The sequence below is a fragment of the Psammomys obesus genome, unplaced genomic scaffold, assembly GCF_907164565.1.
Source record: "Psammomys obesus unplaced genomic scaffold, mPsaObe1.curated_primary_1811, whole genome shotgun sequence".
Lineage (NCBI taxonomy): Eukaryota > Metazoa > Chordata > Mammalia > Rodentia > Muridae > Psammomys > Psammomys obesus.
The window spans coordinates 10,159,019-10,181,366 of NW_026585698.1; the positions used below are offsets into that span (position 1 = coordinate 10,159,019).

At 41.2% G+C, this 22,348-nt stretch overlaps 1 protein-coding gene across 3 annotated transcripts in view; it reads right to left on the minus strand.

The window, feature by feature from the left end:
* Nucleotides 1-22,348, minus strand: part of Bicc1 (BicC family RNA binding protein 1) — a 194,190-nt gene that overhangs the window by 145,108 nt on the left and 26,734 nt on the right. For all 3 annotated transcript variants that reach the window (XM_055599006.1, XM_055599005.1, XM_055599007.1), the window contains exon 2: nt 3,157-3,203. In XM_055599006.1, coding sequence (XP_055454981.1) covers nt 3,157-3,203 — 47 coding nt within the window. The remainder of the gene's footprint in view (nt 1-3,156; nt 3,204-22,348) is intronic.

Below are 22,348 nucleotides of genomic sequence, written 5' to 3' on the forward strand. Positions count from 1 at the left end.
AACCCATTTTTAACAAAACAAAACAAAGAAAGAAACAAATAAAAACAATAGACATGGTGGAACATACTGGTAATCCCAGTTCCAGGAAGGCAGAGACAGGTGAGGCCGTGAGGCTCACTGGCTAAAGAGTCTCGCCTGCTCGGTGACTTCAAGGCCAACTAAAAAAGTCTGTCCCCAAAAGCAAGGTAGCAAGCCACTGAGAAAGACACTCTACATTTTGATCTCTGGCTTCCACAAGCACATATACAAAATTTGCACACACATCAACACATGTATGGTGAGAGAGAGAGGGAGAAAGAGAGGGCAAGGGAAGAGGAGAGAAAGAGGCAGCTTTGGTAGAAGCAGTAAGTGCAATTCTATGGGAGAAGTTCAAGGTGCAGAAAGACAGTAACCATGGCAGCTTCAAAGAAAAAAAAAAAGTATTTGACAATTTTACTGATAAATTCTAGTTTAAACCGTGGTATTCTATATTCCCTATTCCAAATGATATATTCTATTTTTTTCTAATTTGAAAAAGCTAAAAAGAGAATAATTTAGCATATTTCAGTGAGTATGATCGTGTTGATATGGCTTTTGCATAGATTTCCCTGACACATAGGCAAAATGACAAGTCTCCCATCCCCCTTCTTAAGAAGAGTCATGAGGGAGGAGAAAAACCACCAGACAGATCGAACTTGACTCTCAGAAACAGAGGGATTTAAACTTTTCTTTGGCACACACACCCCCAAAAGCGAAAGACACTCCAACAGTTAGAAGAGAGAAAGCACCCCTTCACAGACACACACTGAACACCAGGTATCCCGGCTTGCACCTGTAATCCCAGCACTGATGCTGAGACAGGAGAACTCTAAGTCCAGCCTGGGCTACACAGCAAGACGCTGAAATTTCAAACAAACAAATGCTAAGGAGCATCCATGTGTCACTGTGGGAAACCGGAGAGTGTGTGGTGAGGTGATATTTCCTCCTTGCCTCATTTCACAGCAGAAGGACCATGGTTCTGTTTCTGTCTGGTCCAAACACTGACATGTCCTTTCCTGTAACACAGATCTTTGCCACTTATCGAGTTTTCCAGCATGAGCTTTCGAAGGCTTTGGGGGTGCTAGTTCCTCCCACTACAAACCTGCAGACCCTTTTCACCAGAAGACAAGCGCGGCCTCTGCACTTCCAAGTCAGAGCCTGGGGAGCACATGTGTTCCTGGATTTAGACATGTGTTTCCATTTACGCTGATGTGATCTATATTTACACACCCACAGAGAGTGATAAATATTAGCAAATCTTCTAAGAATGAAAGTCCTGTAGGACAGTGTGGGCCGTTTTCATTTGGCTTTTAATGTGTCCGAATTGAAGGGGTCTAAAAGCTCTTCCCATCTCTCTGTAAGATGAAGAGTGATAATGTAGAAAGCTCACCCTCACCACACTCCCTCTCATCCCCAAACAGCATCTGTCTAGACTACTGCTGCCAGCTAGAGGCAAATCTGTAACTGTGGCTAGCTAGGATTCTCTGGCCACTAGCTTCACTGGTCCCACCCCTCCTAGCCAGCCTGTCCCATCTCACTCCTCAGGAGCTGAATATAATCTGGACATGAACCAGTGTCACTGGAGGCACAAGAGCCTCAACAGTTTTCAGGGCTCTGCTGTGGAAGCTCAAAGCAGGAGTATCAGACCAGTGGCCTATACTGTTCGGCAGCACATCATCCTCAGGTGTTTAGATTTAAACCCCTCTTTCCATGCCTTTACGTGTGTTCATGAAATGGGTATTCTTGTGTGGGGGTGTACATATGCACACATACAGGTGAAAGCCCAAACACAACCTTAGCTTTCATCCTCATCTACCTCCTTGGAGAAAGGGTCTCTCACTGGGCTGGAACTCAACAATTAGGCAATTGGCTTGCCAGTGAGCCCCATGAATCTGTGTAGCTTTACTTCCCAGGATCTGGCATGAAAAGCACCCACCACCATGGTTGTTTTTGTTTTTTTTTTCACTTGGGTTCTGGGAATTGGACTCTGTTCCTCACGATCATCTTTGCAAGTGCTTTGCTGATTGAGCCACCTCCTCCCCCAGCCCCAAACTTGAACACCATTTAGGAAAGATCTCCCTGACCAAGGAATACCCTTTATGATATGGGATCATGCACCTCACCTAACACAAGGAACCCTAAGTGTCCGAGTACAGAGACTGTTCACAGTTCTGGCTCTTTGCTTAGAATGCCCTTGCATACCCACTCATGCTGTGAATTCATGTGAATATGTTACCAGGTACTACATAGTCTACCAAGCTAGCACACTTGTCTAGCTCATTTTAGTCTCTCTAGCACGCAGCCTATGACAGGTAAATAAATACTTTCAAAATGAAGAAACAATTTGAGCCCTAGGTATAAGGAAGTCTGCTTTTAAAACTCTTAGATGGAAACAGACAAATGATGAATTTGACACCACACACACACACACACACACACACACATGCACACACACATTGCCACCAAAAGTGGACTGAATGGAAGACAAGAGAATGAAGACTTTCCAATTGCCCTCTCCAGTATCACTTAACCTCACCCATAGTCCCAACTTCCTCTGCCATGGCTGCCTGTCTGGACATGCTCTCTGAATCCAAACACAAGGGTACAGGCACAGTAAGACAAGGAGAAAAAGGAAGAGAACTGTGAACACCAGTCCATCTTTTCAAAAGAAAAGGCCTCTTCCCACATGAAAGACTTCCTGAGAAGGAAAACTCAAATTCATCAGCCAGCATCCCAGTTTCTCATCATCATCTTTTCAACTGGTCCTGACCATGTTTCCCCTTGCTATGTGCGTGGCTGGCCCAACTGGCCTCCTTGAATATCAAAACACTCAGGGGACAGCAGGCATAGGATGGGCACAGTAGCCAATCTTGAGCAAGCAGGTCTCAAGAGCCACCTTATACTGGTTACAGACCCCAACCCATGTCCCGTTCACCAGAGAGAGGGACAGCCTAAGAAATGCCCATCGACCGACCTCTAAGCCAGTCATGGCTTGGAAGGAAGGACCTGAAGCATGTAAAGAGCAGATGAAAAGGACATACCTGCGTTGATCTGGGTATGAGAAGTCAGCTTGGCGTCTTTGGTGAAGGCTATTTCCCATCCATGCCCCAAGCCAAGTAAGAGTAAAATGCCACTCACCTTTTGAAAAAAGTCTTCCCCACTTCTGCCTTTTCCTTCGGCTGCAGCTGTAAATAAAAAATGTGCACATTTAAAATACTTTCTTCATTTTAGTGTGTATATTCAAAACCCTCAAGTACCAGGGCTGTGAACAGAAAGGTAAAAACAGTTGCCAACGGGGATGCCAAATTATTGAAGCCTGAGATACAAAATCCCATCAGTTACATGTTTTTGGATTAAGTGGAAGACCCACAAAAGTCTGTCTCCACACTGAGATGAAAGCTGCCATGTCTTTCCACAGTAAGAATGCTCCCTGGTCAAAGCCATAGTCTGTGCTCCCCACACTTCCCATCTGTAATGGATCCCAGGCATCTGGGCACATCCAACATAGCCCACTTCTGAGCTGGTTAAGTTTTACGTTCGTGCGAACTGAAGTTTCCAAGGAGAGAGAGAAAATGTTATGCCTCTACTGGATATTTGGCTAGATTAATTGAATGTAGTGACTTGGAAAGTGTGGGTTATCTTTAAGGTCTCTTAACTCACTGCTCACATCTGAACTAACATCCTTGTGATTCTCAAGGTGACGCCTTTTGTAATTATAACTTAGCAGATCACTAGCTTCCCCCAACCCCAACCAAAGAATGTCCTTAGATAGCAACTGAGACTCCAGCAGACTCCCCACTCTGATGAAACCCTCCTACTGCTGGTTCTACCAATGTACCTAAAAAAAGCGCCTTACAAACAGGTGTTCCGTGACTAAAACCTCTTTATGAAACCATTTCCTTGTAGGAATATATTCCTTGGGGTTCCCTGAATCCATGTTCCTAGGCCAAGTCATTCATGTCTAGCTTAAGAATAAACTTACTCTTTGTGAGACAAGGGATGTGTTTTATGTCAATAGTTTAAATGATTAAATGCTGTACTGGGACCTCCACTGATCCCTCTTACTACTTTAATCCCCTCTTCCACTGACTCACACAAGCAGGAAGGCAGCAACATAACAATTAGCAATGAGAGTAAATAAAAGTCAAGGTCAGCAACAATCATCATGTAAGATGAAGGGGTTGGCATGGCTACAGTATATCTATAAACTTCCTGTAAGATGGGGGGGGGCTAGTTACAGCTAGAGCCCCTTCCTATCTACAGGCAATCAGAAAACCCAAGTCCCCACCCATGTCCTGAAACATCCTGTGACCTGTGGGCATTTGAATTGGCTGGTGGTGATGGACGGAGGATTTGAGAGGAGGGAGGTTCTCATGGTTCTCTCAGCCCCAAGCTGAACCTTCCCAGTGGAGATGCAAGGATGGATAGTAGTGGACTGGGCAAAGACTCAGAAGCACGAGCACCAGCAAGCACGAGCACCAGCTCCCAGACATGAAAGTCCGGAAAGTATGGTGGCCCAAACACATACTCTGGAGCGTGTTTGTATGTGTTTGTGTACATAAATGTGGGGATGTGTATATGTGCATACCGTGTCAAGGTGCTGGGCCACCAAAATGGTGGCAGCTTGTCACATCAGCAACAAACACCAATCCTTGAAGCCAATTTCTTTATACGCCCTTCCTGTACCAATCCCATAACAGTCAATGCATGCTCAGCAGACACTGCCCAGAGAAAGCCTTTGTGGTTTACTCTGTGGAGTCAACTGTCTAACTTGGAGACATGTCAATACTAAATCACTAAAAAAAAAAAAAAAAAAAAGGTAAAACTGAATTTGAAACAACTGGTCAACCCCCCTAGAGGGTCTGAAGGGTTTCCTCTACCAGGTTGTCTTAAGTGACATCTAAACCTAACAACATAAACTAGACACCAAATGTCTTGGAGACATTTCAGGCCACCCAACTCTTGAACAAAGTCCTTACTTGAGGTTAAAACTAGTTGAAAAGGGAGGTGCTCACTCGCTGACACCTTCACAGAAATGAAGTAGCAAGTACAACAAGATTTGAAAGAAATCTAGTGACATCAAGGGTTCCCTCAGAGAGAAAATATTCAGCATCTCAGCTATTTTCCAAAGTTCATACTGAAAAAAAGAAATATCTGATGGGATTCATTTCTTCAGAGCAAGAATCCACAAGTGTCAACCCCCTTGATGCAAAGGCCTTCTGCTACAGATGTTCCCCTCAGGATGCTGCTCTACTCAGGACCAGTTCACCATGTCAGAACCTCCAAACACCTTCAAAGAACAACAACAAGGACCTTTCTGTAATTACAACCAAAATACAGTGACCTATGTTCTGGAACTAGGGAGGACATTAAAGTTTAACCAGAAAGACATATTTTTAGCAAGCTGGGGGTTTGCAATGAAACAGCAGACCAGGCAGCCATGAGTGAATGCTCACTGTTATCAGAGATCATTACCGTTTTTGACTCTAAATGTTTCTAGAACACGCTCACCCCAGTCAATCTAAGGCCATAGACAGACGAGTAAACTGCAGGTAACAAACCCGAGCTAAGCCAACTTTTCCCTTCACATAGATACTTAGCATAAAGTTTACTTTGTAAGTTAAGCGCAGAGTGGCATTAACAATTAATAGGTAAGTATAAAATGAACAACTAAAAATATACTCTAATTAAATTTATTGCAGCAAATATGATCCAGTAACACCTTATTATGGTACTCAAGCCTCTTGTGGCGACGCGAACTGTCACGATGCCTGTGTGAGGTGATAAGGCCAGGTGAATGTTGTGGGCTTGGTCAAGTGGCTTTAAGCTACTGCTTAAGGGTCCTTGAATATAAGCTCGGGAGCACCATGAGCCCACCTGATAACTGAGATGCCAGTCACAGCCAGGTGGGTAATGCATACAAGTGGGGTACACCAGACAAAGGGACTGTTCATTTCCCAAAAGGAATCATGCCACATAGACTGACTTGCCATTTTTAAAAAGTTATCTATTTCTGAAATAGTCCATGTAGTGTTTTCCGATCATAATTAATCAGCAGTAACTGAAACAATAGTAAGAGAAGCCAACTGTACAAGAAACTGCAGGGGATCCTGACTTTTCTTTAAATCTGGATGTGTTTCCTAATCTCCTGCAGTCAAGCTCCTACGAAACACCGATTGGATTCTTGGCTATATCACTGTCTCAGATGCAATCTTGGGCTCATCTATGACTGATACTTTTTTAAGAAGTATCTGTACTTCGGCCTGAGGTTGCTGAGTCTCCTTGGGACTTTTACGGACTCTCAGAAACAAAGCTGTCAAGGTTGTAGCAGTCAGGAGAGAACAGCATGCCCTCCTGCCTTCTCTTCCTTCAAACAAGGATCCTTCAGAATTCTAACTGCAGAGCCCTCCTCTCAAATGCACCCTACATCCTCAATACAAAAACCCCTAATTCCTCCCAAGAAGTTACAGTTTGAGGGGAGAGAGCAACATGGAATGTTTCTCGATGTAAACTCAAGACATTTGACATGCTGAGTTCGTAGACCTGGGAAAGAAACAGAGATGGTTACTCTCAGTCCACAAATATCTGGGTCCTATGCCAAGGAAAAGAAACAGCCAAATCCTGATCCTTATTCAGCTTACACCCCTGACCATGTACAAGCCAAAGCCACCCAACCAGTGAGGCAAAACCAAAATCAAAATTCAGTTCTACTAACAACCTTCCCAATGACCTTTGCGTACCCCCAGCGCTGTCCAGATTAAACTTTACATGTGTTTGATTATTTCTCTTCTTGTAATAGAAGCTAAGCCCTTCTGCTCTTTCCCCCACAGGGGAGAAGGGCAGCTACTGCTAGCCCTGACAAGTAAAGAGGACTTTGGGGGGAGGTGGGTGACCACTGGAGAGCTGATTGCAAGGGGAAAAAAATAAGACAAACAATACTCTCTTGACCCAAAGCATTTCATTGTGTTTGGACAGGAAGATGCTGCCTATGAAATAAGCCAACCTATGGTGCTATGCTGTGGGGTCGCTTGACTACTGAAGTCTTGCTATATTCTGTGGGGAAACCATTCTCCCTTGGGTCTGCAACCTTACACGCTAAGACTTCTCTGTCCCCCTCTCCCTCAACAACATGGAAAGTGCATCATAATTTAATGATATTTTTTTTTTTAACCAATCTCTACAATATGATTCTGGCATGATGTTCCAAGGCTTGCTGTCTTGGATTTTTAAAACCTTGACTTCTTCCTGCCAAAGAAAGCAGTTGTCTCTCTCTTCCTGACACACAACTCCAGGATTAAATTCTTTTGATACTACTGAAATATGGCTGGCTAAATGTGCAGGCAAGGACTTTCACATTTTCAGCTGAACAATTCGTTTTTATGTTTATTATAACTTCTCCAAGGCTCTGCCATGTTTTATTTCATATTTTTGCCTCACAAGAAATATGGTATGGCAAAGTCCCTGCCAATAAAAACGGGAGAAGTTGAAACAGGTGTAAACTATTACCAGAACCTGGCCCCCAACTCCAGAGCACTCCTGGATAATTACTGAATTAAAGAAGGTGGGGTTCTTTTTTAAAGTCTTCCTTGGGCCTTGAGAAAACTTCTGTTTAAATATCCTTTTCCCTTCCAACTGCTTTTCTTTTGTAGCATTTGATGCTTCATGGACCTAAGTCTAAAAGTGCAGGGATGAGGAATTTTAAATTTAAAACATAATGTGAAGTATCTTTCAACATTACCTAGACAAACAATGAGATTTCCCTCTTTTGGAAATATGAGACACCAAAAAAAAGCTTAAATTAAAAACAATAACTGTGGTCCAGCAAGATGGCTCAGTGAGTAAAAGCCCTTGTCACCAAGCTTGATGACCTGAACTTGATCCCTGGGACCCAGAAGGCTGAAGGAGAAAAAGGACACACACAAGTTGTTCTTTGACTTCTACAGACATTCTGTGGCATGCAACACACACACACACACACACAAATGTAATAATATTTTTACTAGCTGTAAAATGTTTTTTTTCCAAATACATACATTCCTCATTTTTCCTTTTCACGTGTGCGTGTATATGACAGAGAGCGAGCTATGTGAAAGTGTGTGTTGGACTATGAGTGAATGCATACCACATCATACTTATGGAGGTCACGAGACAACCTCTGATGTCTGTCACCATGCTTCAGATAGGAGATCTTGGTGATTTTTGCCACTGAGTCCACCACACTAACTAGACTGAGAGATTCTGTGGAGCCTCTAACTCCCACATAGCACTGAGGTGCAGGTTACCGTGCCCTGGAGTACACAGGTCCTGAAAATATGAATTCTGGTCCACACGCTGCAGACCAAGAGCCAACTCCCCAGCCCTGTCTTTAAACCCATCTCATTAGTTTTTGTTTTGTTGCTTTTTTACTTTGCATACAAGCTACTAGAGCATACTTGCAACAAAATTGCTTTCTGGTTGCCAGGTAGACAAACTGTTGCTGTTCGAGAAGGCCCATTCTTGCCTAAGGTATTTATAAAACATTCATCTACAACCACTTTAACTTAGCTATGAAAAACGTAGCGCCATGGGTTGTACTTTGTGTAGTAACCATTTCCAGAAAACCTCCCTGGGAGCCGGCCAGTTCTACTCAAAGGGAAATAAGTCAGATTTGAGGCTTCCATGTCTGCCTGCATCCAGAGAAACATGCCGTCTTGGTAAATCACATCTAACACTGTGGACCAGAGGCAAAGCTTGAAAAGAGTAGACAAGAAGCCCATGTTTAAAGTGTTTTCCAATTCTTAATTCAGTTTTTTTTTTTTTTCAAATCTTAGTGATAGAGAGTACTATCTGAACACTGTGTAACTCCCTCCAGAGAATGGAGTCTCACAGACACCTACCTGGTTCTCAGAACTCACTCCAAATGGCTCAACCCCACCAATACCGAAGGAAACATTATCTAAGTTTACTGAAACAACATAAATAAACAAACAAACAAACAAAAAAAGGAGCCCAACACTTTTCTATTAATGCTCGCTAGATAAAGAGTAGTTCTTTGTCTTTCTCTAAAACACTGGTTATTTTTACAGCTAAGTTTCTTCGGTCCTGGGGCTGGAAAGATGGGAGATAAGTGTGAGTGATACTCTTGCAGAAGACCCTAGTTCAGTTCACAGCCTCCACATTGGATGGCTCACACCCACCTGTGACTCTTAACTCGGAGGTACTTCTTCTGGACTCACCTGTAGCCACACACACACATACATACACACACACACACACACACACACACACACACACACACAAAGACATACACACACATAATTTAAAATAACAAAAGTAAATCTTTTTAAAGTTTTTCTGGAGTTCCAAATGCAGTAATGAGTTGGGCTGCCTTAACAAACAAAAGAGAAGGAACGGGGAGATCGAGCTTGCATCCATCCTGCAGACTCCCTCAGCCTTCCCATCTAGCCTACCCCCTATTCCTTTGAGTCAGCCACCAATCCCCAGAAACAACTTACGACAGGGACCTCCAGTGGCCACAACTAGCTGGGACTCAGGTTCGAGATTTCACCCTCCTCCCTGTCCTCCGTTATGAACTCTCCAGACTTAATCTTACTCTGCAGCAGCTTGCCTGCAGGAGACTCTCCTCCAACCCCAACTCCATTCTCTGGGGACTCCACCTCTCGGTGCACACCACAGTCCCCTAGCTCTTTCCCACTGGCCATCTGAGCCTTTCCTCGTACCTTCTCACCATTCCCTGCTGAACCAAGGAACACACTCTATCAGAGAACTCACACTTCGAAGCTGTCACACTTACCTAGGATCTGGAGTAGGCAACTGAAAGCAAAGAACAGATACGCCCGGATATCCACACCAAGGAACACCTCCCACATCATTACCCCAGACGCAGAGATTTCAGAGCAAAGCCACAGAAAAACAAAAAACACTGCTACAGCTTCAATCACATATCGGCCCCGCACACAGCGACACTGGATGGCTTCAATATCCCACTCTGTCCAGTAGACAGGTCAAGACAAAAACTAAACAGAAATGTTACTGAAGTTATAGGTCATCAATCAAATGAACCTAGGAGATATCTACAGAACACTCCACCCAAACACAAAAGAATATCCCTTCTTTGGAGCAGTTTTCATAGAACTTTCTGCAAAATTATCCATATACCAGAACTCAAGGTAAATCTCAACATATATAAGAAAATTGAAATATCACCCCACTTCCTATCCTATACCACCATGGGCTGAAACTAGTTATCAAATGCAACCAAAGAGCAGAAACTATACAAACTCACGGAAGCTGAACAGTTCACTACCAAATAAAAATGAGTCAAGACAGAAATCAAGAAAGAAACTGAAAACTTTTAGAATTAAAAGAAAATGAAAATACAACATAATCATACCTACAGGATACAATGAACGTAGTTCTAAGAAGGTAGTGCAAGCTCATAGCACTTAATGGAAACCTACCATAGATGCTTCCTACATGAAAGGACTCTAAATGTAGCCACCAAATAACAGGAAAGGCAACGCCGCATCAGACATCTTATGCCACCAAGTAAAATTTCAGTGCCAGGACTGGGTTATATTTTGTTGAGTCATTGGCCAAAGGGACCTCATGGAAACCTCCCAATATGGCACACTATTGCCAAGGCCACTGGCTATGCTCCACAAGCTAATGGTAAGGCCATATTGCAGGAGAGAACACCATACTTATGTCATCAAACAGGGAGCTGGTGTCTAACTGTAAGCTTCACCTCTACTGACTAATGTTCATGGTACTGAAAGTACTCTGCTCACTAGCAGGGAAGAAAGGTAAATGCCCACCCAGCTACAAAGCCTGAAACCTGTAACAGTAAGATATGCTGGATACGCTGCCTCAACTGTGGCACAAATGTTATGGGAGTAACCAACCAGTAACTGATGAAACTTAAGGCCTACTCCATGAAATGGAACCCATAGCTGACACTGCTAAAATAGCCAAGAATGTTAGACTGCATAGGTCATTGACCTAGAGCAAACCCTACTACCATTCTGCTGAAGAAACAGCAACGAAATGACTCTAGATGTCATATTGCTATACCCCTGGATCAGAGCCTTGTTCAGCCCACATCAGAAAAGCATCTAACAGTGGATGGAAATTAACACAGACCCACAACTAGACAATGTACAGAGAGTAAGAGACGTAGAAGCACTCAGCCAGCCTTAAATGGGATGTCTTCACCAAATTCCTCCTTCAAGGCTCATTGAGCTATGCAGAAGAGGAGGTGGAAAAATTGTAAGACTGAGAGGTAATGGGTGACTTCAAGAAACAGTGTCTTCCAGACACAACAGAAATTACATGCGTATTAATTTACAGATACTGCAGCAGCATGCATGAGGTCTGCACAGAAAGACTGGGCTTCCACCCCTAACCAAGAAGCTGTTTCCAACTGACACCCACTTGCAAAGGGAAAATCAGTTTCCTCCAATGGAGTCTCAGTGGGTATAACAAAACACATTTCAGGGCAGGCCCCATGCCCGGGAATAATTGGCCAAGACAAAATGAACTCAATGGTATTTTTGTGGTCTTTTTTTTTTCTTTTTATAAACTTTTTTTTTCTTATTGGTGTTTTGCTTACTTTGATTTTTGTTTTCATGTTTTTGTGGGGTTTGTGTCTGTGTTTCTTTTTTGAGAGAGAAGAGAGAGACAGAGAGTGGGTGGTTAGGGGTGTATGGAGAATCTCAGAGAAATGGGAATCTGAAAAGGGGAAAAATATGATCAAAATATACTGTATAATTTTTTAAATAAAAAAAGGGAAGTCACAAGATGGTGGCCATCTTGTATAAAAATGTGCATGCATACATGAGCACACATACAAACACATGTGTGTATTTCTGTGTGTACTAATGTTAGGAAGCACTGCAAATGCACTCACAGTTGTTATCTTAGTGGCATAGACGGTGTTAGTTTTTTAATCTCTTAGAAAACCATTTAAATAACTTGCATTATATTTTTGTTTTAGCTGGGAATAAAATAATTGTCAAATCTGCCTTCCTACTGAAGAGGGAAACATTTCCTGTTTGTGACAGTATCATTTCAGCATAGAAAGCAGCCTGGAAAAAAAAACACAAAACAGAGACTAGCTGAGGAGGCAGTATAGACAAGACTGTGGCAGAGGGTACAGTGGGCACACAGAGCATCATGCCAGACCTGGGTCTCAGGCCTGCTGGGATTTCAAGACTGAAGCATTGACAGTTACCTAGATCTCAGACGACAATGGTTTTATGCAGCCCTGTGAAAAGCATGCACACCCTCCAGGCCCCAGTTTTGTGGGAAAGATAGTACAGCAGACAGCCCTTCTGCATAGAACTTCAGATATGCCTAGAACACATTTGTTTCTGATTTGAAGCAAGTTGACTTGCCCTATTGTCATGTTATTGCAAACCAGAAGAAATATAAACTTCAGCCCATTAAACAGCCATCCACATAAAACTCTTAAATGGTTTCATGACTGTAGGTCGGGCCAGACATTAAGGAAATGATCATCAAAGCTACAATTTTTTGTTCCAACTACTCTGATTCTTCCTGCCATCCAACAATCCCAGCAAACCCTTTTCTTCCCTCTTCAAAATGTCCCCAGGATTTTAAGACAGCTACAGCTGGGTTTCATGCTGCTGAAACATTTGGAAATGTTTCTTGCTTTAGCTCTGTCAAGCCTGGGGCTCTGCTTGCCACTTGAATCTTTCCAGTCTTTGTTGGATAACAGAAAAGTGAGTCATTATTCCCTAGAGCACGGTTGTACAGCGGAAAGACAATGTTCACCTCCAGTGCAATTCCAAGTTTTATAACTACATTAAGAAGGGCGGAGATCAAACAGGTGAATTTTACTAATACATCTGTTTAATCCAATACATAACAGTCTCAATCATTCCAACACATAACCAACATTGAGACTTTGGGGTTTTGCTCTGCACTAACTTTAACGTCCTCGTTTGCTTTATTTATACCATGCTTCTGAACTGTCACACTGTGTCTCAAGTGTTCATAGCCACACGTAGCTAGTGACTGCTGTGTTGGATGCTGTAGCTCTATTGGAAAAGTTGTGTAAGTTCACTGTGGGATGCTAGATGTTCAGAATTCTGTGATTATACCAAGACTATGAATATCCTTTAGATATTAATGAAACATTGTTTAAACTAGACTGATGCAAGACAAACAGCCACAGTTGTAAAGTCGTGTTAGCCGGGCTCAGTGATGCTTTAGGGATGACTTAGGTAAAAAGAAGAGAGCCTTAGCAGAAGACATTGACCCAAGCGGTGGTTGACCAGTTGGACTGAAATCCCATCAGTGCATATTAACATCGTTAGTTCACAAGGAAGTCATCATCATCATCATCATCATCATCATCAAACCAGTATGTGACAGATCCGAATAGACTCTCCCAGCTGCTAGGAAAGTTCATGTTAATCGGTTAACATGCGTGTATTTGCTATGTGCTCAGATTTCTTTTTTAATATCTGTTAACTTATGCTTAAAACAATAGATGTTTTCTAGTACCAAAATCTCGTAAATAATGGAGAACTTTGGATTCTGAGTGTGGTAGGGCAATCACCGAGACTGTCCCTGGAATTAAGAGATCAGCAGGGTTTCATCACCCCCAAGAAATGTGATGTGTTATCCATGTGTTGAGCAGTATAGTCAGCCACCTTACAAAAGCCACAGTGGTTCTCAGTGGCTCAAGTGGATGGGGACTCCTCCAATCCTTCCATAGTCTTTGTCACTGCTCTTAGTTTTGTTAAAATATTTGATTGGTAATGCAAACCACATATATACGAGTTAAAATTTTATACAATATATTCTGATCATAGTTTACCCTCCCACAAGTCCTCTCAGATCCTCCCACCCACCACCCACCCAACTCTACACCCTTTCTCTCTCTCTCTCTTTCTCTCTCTTCAGAAAAAAACAAAAAATAACAACTACAAAAAAAAAAAAAACACAAGCCAACCAAAAGAACCAGGATAAAACTTCTTAAAAATAAGAATGAAACAAATAAAAGGCTCATGAAAACAAAATTAGAAAGCAAAAGGCCAGTTAAGGCAGAAATTGCCCAAACAAAGCCATATGAGACAAAAAGTCTACAAAAATGCCATTGAGTTCATTTTGTGTTGGCGCTGGCCATGTACAGCTGGGCACGGGGCCTTCCCTTAAGTGTGGTTGATATGCCCAGTAAGACTCCATTGGAAAAAATTAACTTTTCCTTTGTAAGCAGATATCAACTGGAGATAGCTTCTAGGTTAGGGCTTGGAGAGCTTGTATCCACCCCCAACCTCTTCCCAGCACTGGGACCCTATCTGGCTTGTCTTTAACTTGTGTAGTCTCTGTTTGTGCTGCTAGTCTCTTGAGTTCATACATGTGCTTGGTCCCGTTGTGTGCACAAAACACTTCCAGGGAAATGCAATGTTAAAAATAGCTTCTGTGGCAATCCGAAGTTACTGTAGCCAATCCTTTGCTTACCTATAGCCCTTTGCTCAAATTCCCATGGATTGACAATTGATTTCCTTTTTTTCATGCCCTTAGCCAGGAGGCAGACAGAGAGAGGGAAGGAGGGGAGGAGAAAGGGAGAGAGAGAAAGAGAGAGAAAGAAGGCATGAGGTAGGAAAGAAAAGGGGGTAAAGGAGAAGAAATAAGACCACTGAGAAAGAGGAGAAAAGAAAAGAAAAGAAAAAGAAGGGGCAAGGGGGAAGAGGGAGAGGGGAGAATTTCTTTTTTGTTTATAATTAGTATTATCAGAAAGGAGAAAACCATGAACACCTGAAAAAGAAAAATTTAGAAAGAGGGATGCTTTTAGATGGGAACATCTAAAGACCAAGAAAAAAAAATCTTTACATTAAAATGTGGAAACAATGCAGTTCTACTGGTTTGGATATAGTTACTTTTTAATTTCCCAAAAAGAAAAGAGGACATACAATAAGCAAAGAAACAAAATAGTTTTAAATGACAGTCCAAGAGACGACAATCAACTGTATGTCAACTGAAAATACATGAATTTTTAACTATTTTTAAAATCAGAGAGATATACTAGAAATCTAGAGTTAAGTGGTACCCCCCAATTTTTAGGGTTGATTATATTTAAAACTGAATGAAAAACACTCAAATAAAGGCATATGCTTCTGAGATTTCACAATATCTAAAAGAGAAAGTGCCTTAAAACCTTCTAGGAAGAGGGGGTCGGAGGGAGAGAGAATCAGAATGGAATCAGAACTCTATTCAAGGCCTGGAGAGCTTCATGACAATGGAGAAAAAAGCCCTAAGTGATAAGACAAAATAATGTTCAACCCAAAATTCTTTACTTGGCTGAAGTCTCAGCTGAGTAGAATGATACATGTCTTTGGGTTTGCAAAGTTGACAAATAATAAAGCAAAACAAATTCTCTTCTTGAAACTCTCATTGGTAGAGTTTGTATGCTCCAAAGTAAAGGAAGGAACTGAGAAAGTAAGGGACTTTCCTTGATACAGGAAACTTGGAAATGAATAAACAAAGGGTCATGGGGGAGGTTTCAAAGACAAAATCTCCAAGTCTCAAAGGTGCTGCTATGAAGCCAGCCAGAAAGAAAGAGTAAGAAAGGGCAATTGGGATTTAGCTCAGTGGTAGAGTTCTTGCCCAGCAAATAAAAGTCCCTGGGCTCAGTCCCCAGCATGGGAAGAAAATAAGATCACAGACTTTTTAAAAGTAAAAGATGAAAAGGAACAACAGACTTTCAAGAGGGTAAGTATCAGTGTCACAGAAAGATTTTTCTTTTAAGTATCTAAAATAATTAGTTACCTGAAATACTATGTAGAAATCTTACTAAGAGCAGTTAGGGAGTGTGGGAAGAATTTGGAGTAGGAAAAAAAAAACAAATTATTAATTCAATCTACAGAAAAACAATAAGGCAATTACCAGTTCCAGAAAACAAAAACAAAAACAACAACAACAAAAAACTTCTGACAAAAATATGGTGCTTGTACATGCTCTGACATTTCAGGGAACGTTAACATTAGAGAGTGTAAACACTTAGTACAGATTTAACTAAACTTGATATTCAACTATATTGAGAACAAAAAGGAAGAAGTAGTGGGAAATAGATCTTTTCTTCTACACAAGCATATAATAGAAGACATCTAACATAATGCGGGAAAGCAATAAATATAAGCGATGCAGAAAATGGAGAAAAAATATAAGGCCAAAACAACACAAATAAAACATGGCTAGAAATAAGAAACAAGATATTGCAGAGAAAGACATTGCTGTCCTATAGACCACTTTAAACCATCTCACTTTCAAATCATTTATGAATTGCTTGATGATAATTCTACTATACTAGCCTGTGCTGGCTTAAAATTCATAACAAGGAAACTGAAAAGAAAAAAAGCATATTATCTGTCCTAACCATACTTAGGCTCAAATGTTCCCTTCCAAAAATTTGTCTGCGAAATCTTCCCCCTAAAATGTAGGATTAGAGTTTAGCACCTTTGGGGCACGGTTAGGTCAATTAATGTGAAATCCTCATCAACAAAATTACTGCCCTTATATAATAAAGGAACCTTGGACATTCTCTCAGCTCTTCTAATACATGAAAGCCCTGTTCAAAGGTATCACCTATGAGCCAAAGAGTAGGGCCTCCCCAGAAATCAAATCTGGAAGCATCGTGAATTTGGGACCTTGTCAGAAGTCCCTGAATAATACATTTCTCATGTCTACAAGCTACGTCATTTATAATATTCTGTTCTACCTACTCAAACTAGCCACAACAGCATCACAACTACATGTTCTAAGTATAAGGCAGAATGTTCAAGTAGTCATAGACTATAAAAATTAAAATTTCACTTCCGCTTAAATTTCTTTGTTCCAGATGTAATATTATTTGCATTGATGCATTTTTGAAGAATATGAAGTTGAATGGTTTAAATATCACACCAAGAATAACTACCACTCAGGTCAGCTTCCTGTTACCTCAGCCAACTCTCCCTATCCTTTAGTCTACATTGTGTCTTCACCTCAGGACATAAAGAAGCATGGTTGCTGTGATGCAGAGAATGAGTTAGCCTGAAAACATCAATCACTCTACACAGGAAGGTCTTGAGGGCTCCAGGGTGCTCAACATAACATATTTTAAGATAAAGAAGCTGCCATTGGAGACCAAGGGGGTGGTGGAAACAAGGATTTTGCTTTAACACAACACTGTGTCCACCTCTTTCTAAATTTGCTCTCGAAGACTGCCCATGCTCTGTCTCATTAGAAGGGGCCAGTTCTGAGAGGACCAGGCAGATGAGCAGTAGAAGTTGGGGGACATCCTCCATTCAAGAGATCAAGTCTATGACCCACGGTCACATGCAATAAATGGAATCAAAGGCAAGGATGCTAGTAACTCCACATAGCTACATGGCCACTTTCCCAACAGGCTCTGCCTCAACCTTCTGAAAACTGTGGCTTTGCATAATCACGTTACTATATATCAAGACAACCCCACACAGAAGGCCTACAAAAACATTCAAGGGATCTCATTTCCTAGCTCAAGCATTTTGTGGCTGATAAATCACGAGTCTATTTATATAAATTATACAAGCCCCCTCCACTTGAGATGTTCAGGTTAAAAAAAAAAAAAAGATGAAGGTATGAAGGGCTAAGCCATCAACTTATATCTCTAAACGAATCATTTGCTTTGGTTCAACTAGCTCTAAAGCTCACATCTGATTATAATTTAGTCCATTTAAAGTCCCCGCTGTGTTAACATAAATTCGTTTTTCATCAGTAGGTACAGAAATCACCTTTAAATGTGGTTTCCATCTCAAATAAAGCCTGGAGAGTAATTTTAGGGTAATAGTCTTTGGCCTCTGATAAAAGTTGTAACAGGACACTGTTACCTCCATTTCCTGTCAAGAATGTATACATCCATCTATGGTGCAAACCTGGTGGTCATATGGTAAGCCTTGGGTGCATTCTTACTCCCAGAATTGTTACAGAGTCAGATTCTATCTGGATTAAAATGGATCCACTGAAGGTTCTGTGGGCCGCTGCTTGCACTGTTGACTCTGAAAAGTTGACACTTGTTTTTCTTAAATTCAAGGAATGCAGATGTCAAAGTACAGAATATCCATCTGCTCCCAGATAGTCAGGCTTTCCTGGAAGTTTAATGGCGGCTTTGCTTCCTGCCAACTGGCAAGAGTGTATAGAGTTCTGGGTGTTCAAGTCTGGGGCACTCATCCTGAAACACATAATAATTAAATTAAAAAAAAAAAAAACACTTTTCTAGGAGACCATTTTGGTTTTGCTAAGTCTGCTATAGTTTCTATCCGAGGGCTCTTGAGTTAAAATTCTGGTCTCTGGCTAACAGTGCTACTGAGAGATGAGCCTTTAAAAGGTGGAGCCTGGTAAATGAAGTCAGGGAATTGTAGGCACACCCTTCAGAAGCACTACCCTTGGTTCCCTCTCCCTCCCTTCCTGACCTCTAAGATGTGAGGAGGTTTCCTCGGTCATAGGCTTCACACCACGGTGCTCTGCCTCAGGCCCAAAGCAATGGGGCCAAGTGACTGTATAGTGAAAGCTCTGAGTCAATCTGTAAATCAAAACAAATCTGTCCTTGGGTGCTGGAGAGCTAGATGCCTATTGGAATATGTTAATTTTGCAAATATTTAAAAGCAATTCTTTTTCATAAGGTTTTTTGTTTGTTTGTTTGTTTGTTTGTTTGTTTGTTTGTTTGTTTTTCATTTTATGTGTATGGGCGTTTCGCCTGCATGTGTTTGAGGTGCCCATGCACGAAATTCTCTAAAACACCAGGAGAGGGCAACAGATACCCTGGAACTGGAGTTAGAGACAGCTGTCTGTGGCTGTATGAGTGCTGGGAACCAAACCTTGGTCCTCTGGAAGAGCAGCCAGTGTTCTTAACTGCTGAGCCATCTCTCCAGCTCTGAAAAGGAATTCTCTGTTTATTTGTGTATTTGTTTATTTATTTATTTAACTTGCTTTTTAAATGTTTATATACATTACAGCTTATTCACTTTGTATCCCAACTGTGGCCCCCTCCCTCATCTCCTCCCAATCCTGCCCTCCCTCCCTCTTCTCCTCCCATGCCTCTCCCCAAATCCATTGATAAGGGAGGGCATCTACCCCCTTCCATCTGATCCTAGCCTATCAGGTCTCATCAGAAGTAGCTGCCTTGTCTTCCTCTGTGGCCTGGTAAGGCTGCTCTCCTCTCAGGGGGAGGTGATCAAAGAGCAGCAGGCCACTGAGTTTCATGTCAGAGACAGTCCTTGTTCCCATTACTACGGAACCCACTTGGACACTGAGCTGCCATGGGCTACATCTCTGCAGGGTTCTAGGTTATGTACATGAATGGTCCTTTGTTGGCATATCAGTCTCAGAAAAGATCCCTGTGCCAGAATTTTTTTCTCTCCTTGTGGAGCTCCTGTCTTCTCCAGATCTTTCTCTCTCTCCCTTCTTTTATAAGATTCCCTGCACTCTGCAGATTCAATGCAATGCCTATCAAATTACCAACATAATTCTTTACAGACCTTAAAAGAAAAAGTTTCAACTTCATATGGAATAACAAGAAACCAATAACTGCTAAAACAATCCTCTGCAATAAAAGATCTTCTGGAGGTATCTCCATCCCTGATCTCAAGCTGTACTATAGAGCAACAGTAGTAAAAACTGTATGGTTCTGGCATAGAAACTGGCTCGTGGATCAATGGAATCAAATAGAAGACCCTGAAATAAACCCACACACTTAAGGACACCTGATTTTTGACAAAGATGCTAAAACCATACAATGAAAAAAAAAAAAAAAACAGCATCTTCAACAAATGGTGCTGCTCTAACTGGAAATCTACATGTAGAAAAATGCAAATAGACCCATACTTATCACGCTGCACAAAACTAAAGTCCAAATGGATCAAAGACCTCAATATAAAACCAGACACACTAAACCTATTAGAAGAAAAATTGGGGAAGAGCCTTGAACTCATTGGCATAGGAAAAGTAATTCTTGAACTCACGCTTTTTAGATAACATGATCTCCCAGGGAATTTTATCTTGAGGGAGAGTTTTGTTTCATGATACATACAACACTGAAATTTAATAATGTCATAATCAGCAATAAGTGGTGTCTACAGAATGACATATGTGATACACAGGCATCTTCTAGAATAATTTGGTATATAATAAGCATGACTTACTTCTCAGTACTTCACCCAGTAAGTCTATTGCTAAGCAGTTGAGCCTCAAAAGTGGAAAATTTACTGGCACAAATATGTTCATCTGAGAAACATACAGTAAGCAAATGGAGAGAGAAAAATGATATAAGAATTAAGAAAATTTAGATTTAGGTTCTCTATCTTTCAAATTCTGCAACCCCTTAATACAGTTAGTTCCTCATTCGTGTTGTGGTGACTCCCAACCATAAAATTATTTTCATTGCTTTTTCATAACTGCAGTTTTGCTATGGTTATGAATCATAATAGAAATACCTAGTATGCAGATGGCCTTAGGCAACTTCTGTGAAAGGTTCATTTGCCCCCCTCAAAAATGTTGTAACCCACAGGTTGAGAACCATTGAGTTAAGCACTTATTCAAACATTTTATGCTAATTTAAGAAAATGATATGCTAAACTACTAAACATAAAATACTGGGCATACTCTTAGGAGCTCATAAAACTGGAACATGATTTTAATGATTATTCTTTAAACACACACAAACTAGAGACACTCATGGAAAGTTCTAGGTCATGATTATATTTCATTTCCTTGAATCTTCCTAAAAGATAGATATTCTACTTGAGAATGACTCCTAGGTGCTGGCAAGATGGCTCAACAGATAAAGTACTTGATATGTAAGCTAGGAGCAAAAAGCCAACTCCCAAAAGTTGTCCTCTGACCTCTACACTCACCAGAATGCCTACACACACACACACACACACACACACACAAAATCAAATTTTTTTCTAAGTTAAAAAAAAAAAAGACTCTTCCAAACAGTCTACACACTTACACACAAAAAGTAAAACCAATTAAGGATTTTCCTAAATCTGTCTCTTAAGAGTATTTGTGAAAAACATGAAACAATATGACTCGGTCACTGCTCACAGATCTAATTACAGCCGGGTGCATATTTTAAATTCTGTTCTCCAAAAAAATATCCCAAGCTTGACAAAGTAAAAATGAAATGTGCACTTTTCAGGCCCAAATGCTTACATTCCGGTAGGACCTCCTTCCAGCCCTGTCTACAGCGGCCTGACTGTATGCTGGCCCTTACCACATTAGATGCCTTCAGCTTAATTGTACCTACTCAGTGGCTATAAACAGAACTGCACAGCTGTGGGCTTCCCAAATAAGCACGTTTGCAAGAATAATCACCAGCCAGGAAAAAAAAAAAAAAAAGATTTTGAAAAATTGGGTGCCATGTTAACATGTTGTTTGTTTTGTTTTGTTTTGTTTTTTTCCAGCAAAAGCTGTGAGTAGAAGGCAGTCACACTCTGTATGAACTCTGACAATGTGACTCGCAGGGGACCTTGGGAGATAAAGTAAAGCTAAGACTGGCTTATTAGCAACAAGGAACTTCATGGGCAAGCATGTTGCAGCCATTGTTGCAATGTCTTTGTCAAAAGTTCCAAGAATACAATGTATCCCCACTCAGGCAGTCAGCTACTTGCCTAATGCTGTCCTCAGGGGTGAGATGAGGCAAGGAACAGAGGGAGAGAGAACTTCCTCTGGGAGGAAGGGTTGCTTTGGCTTGAGTTTTTAATTATTTAGGGGACTTATCATTAGGTCAGAAAAAAATCCATATTAATTCAGAGTACTCTCTAAAGATATTAACTGAAAAACCATCTACAATTTTCTCTACCATGTCTTTCCCTCAACATAAAAGAATTACAAAAAAAAAAGACAATAAAAAAAATCCTGATTTTAAAATTACTATTCCACCTTTCCTGGAGTATGACCTGTATCTCTCATTACAACACATCACAAAAAGGTCATGTTCATGTGAGAGTAGTTAGCATAAAGAATGAGGTTAATATTTTCCTATCCTAAGCTATTCTGTAGAAATTTCATTCACTGGTGAAGAATCTGAAGAGATTATAAAAACACTTTCCAAGTAAAGCAGGAGTTTGTATAAAAGGTATCCATGTAAGTTACACAGAGAACTCAACTCCTGCCTGGGCTACACATCTCAAAAGTGTGTGTGTGAGAGTGCATGTGTGCGTGCCATAGCTACTTGAGAAGCTGAGGCAGGAGGGTTCTGAGTCCAAAGCCTAACAAGGATACTGAGTTCAAAGCCACAGTGATTAATGTAGCCAGACCCAGTCTTAATTTTGGGGGG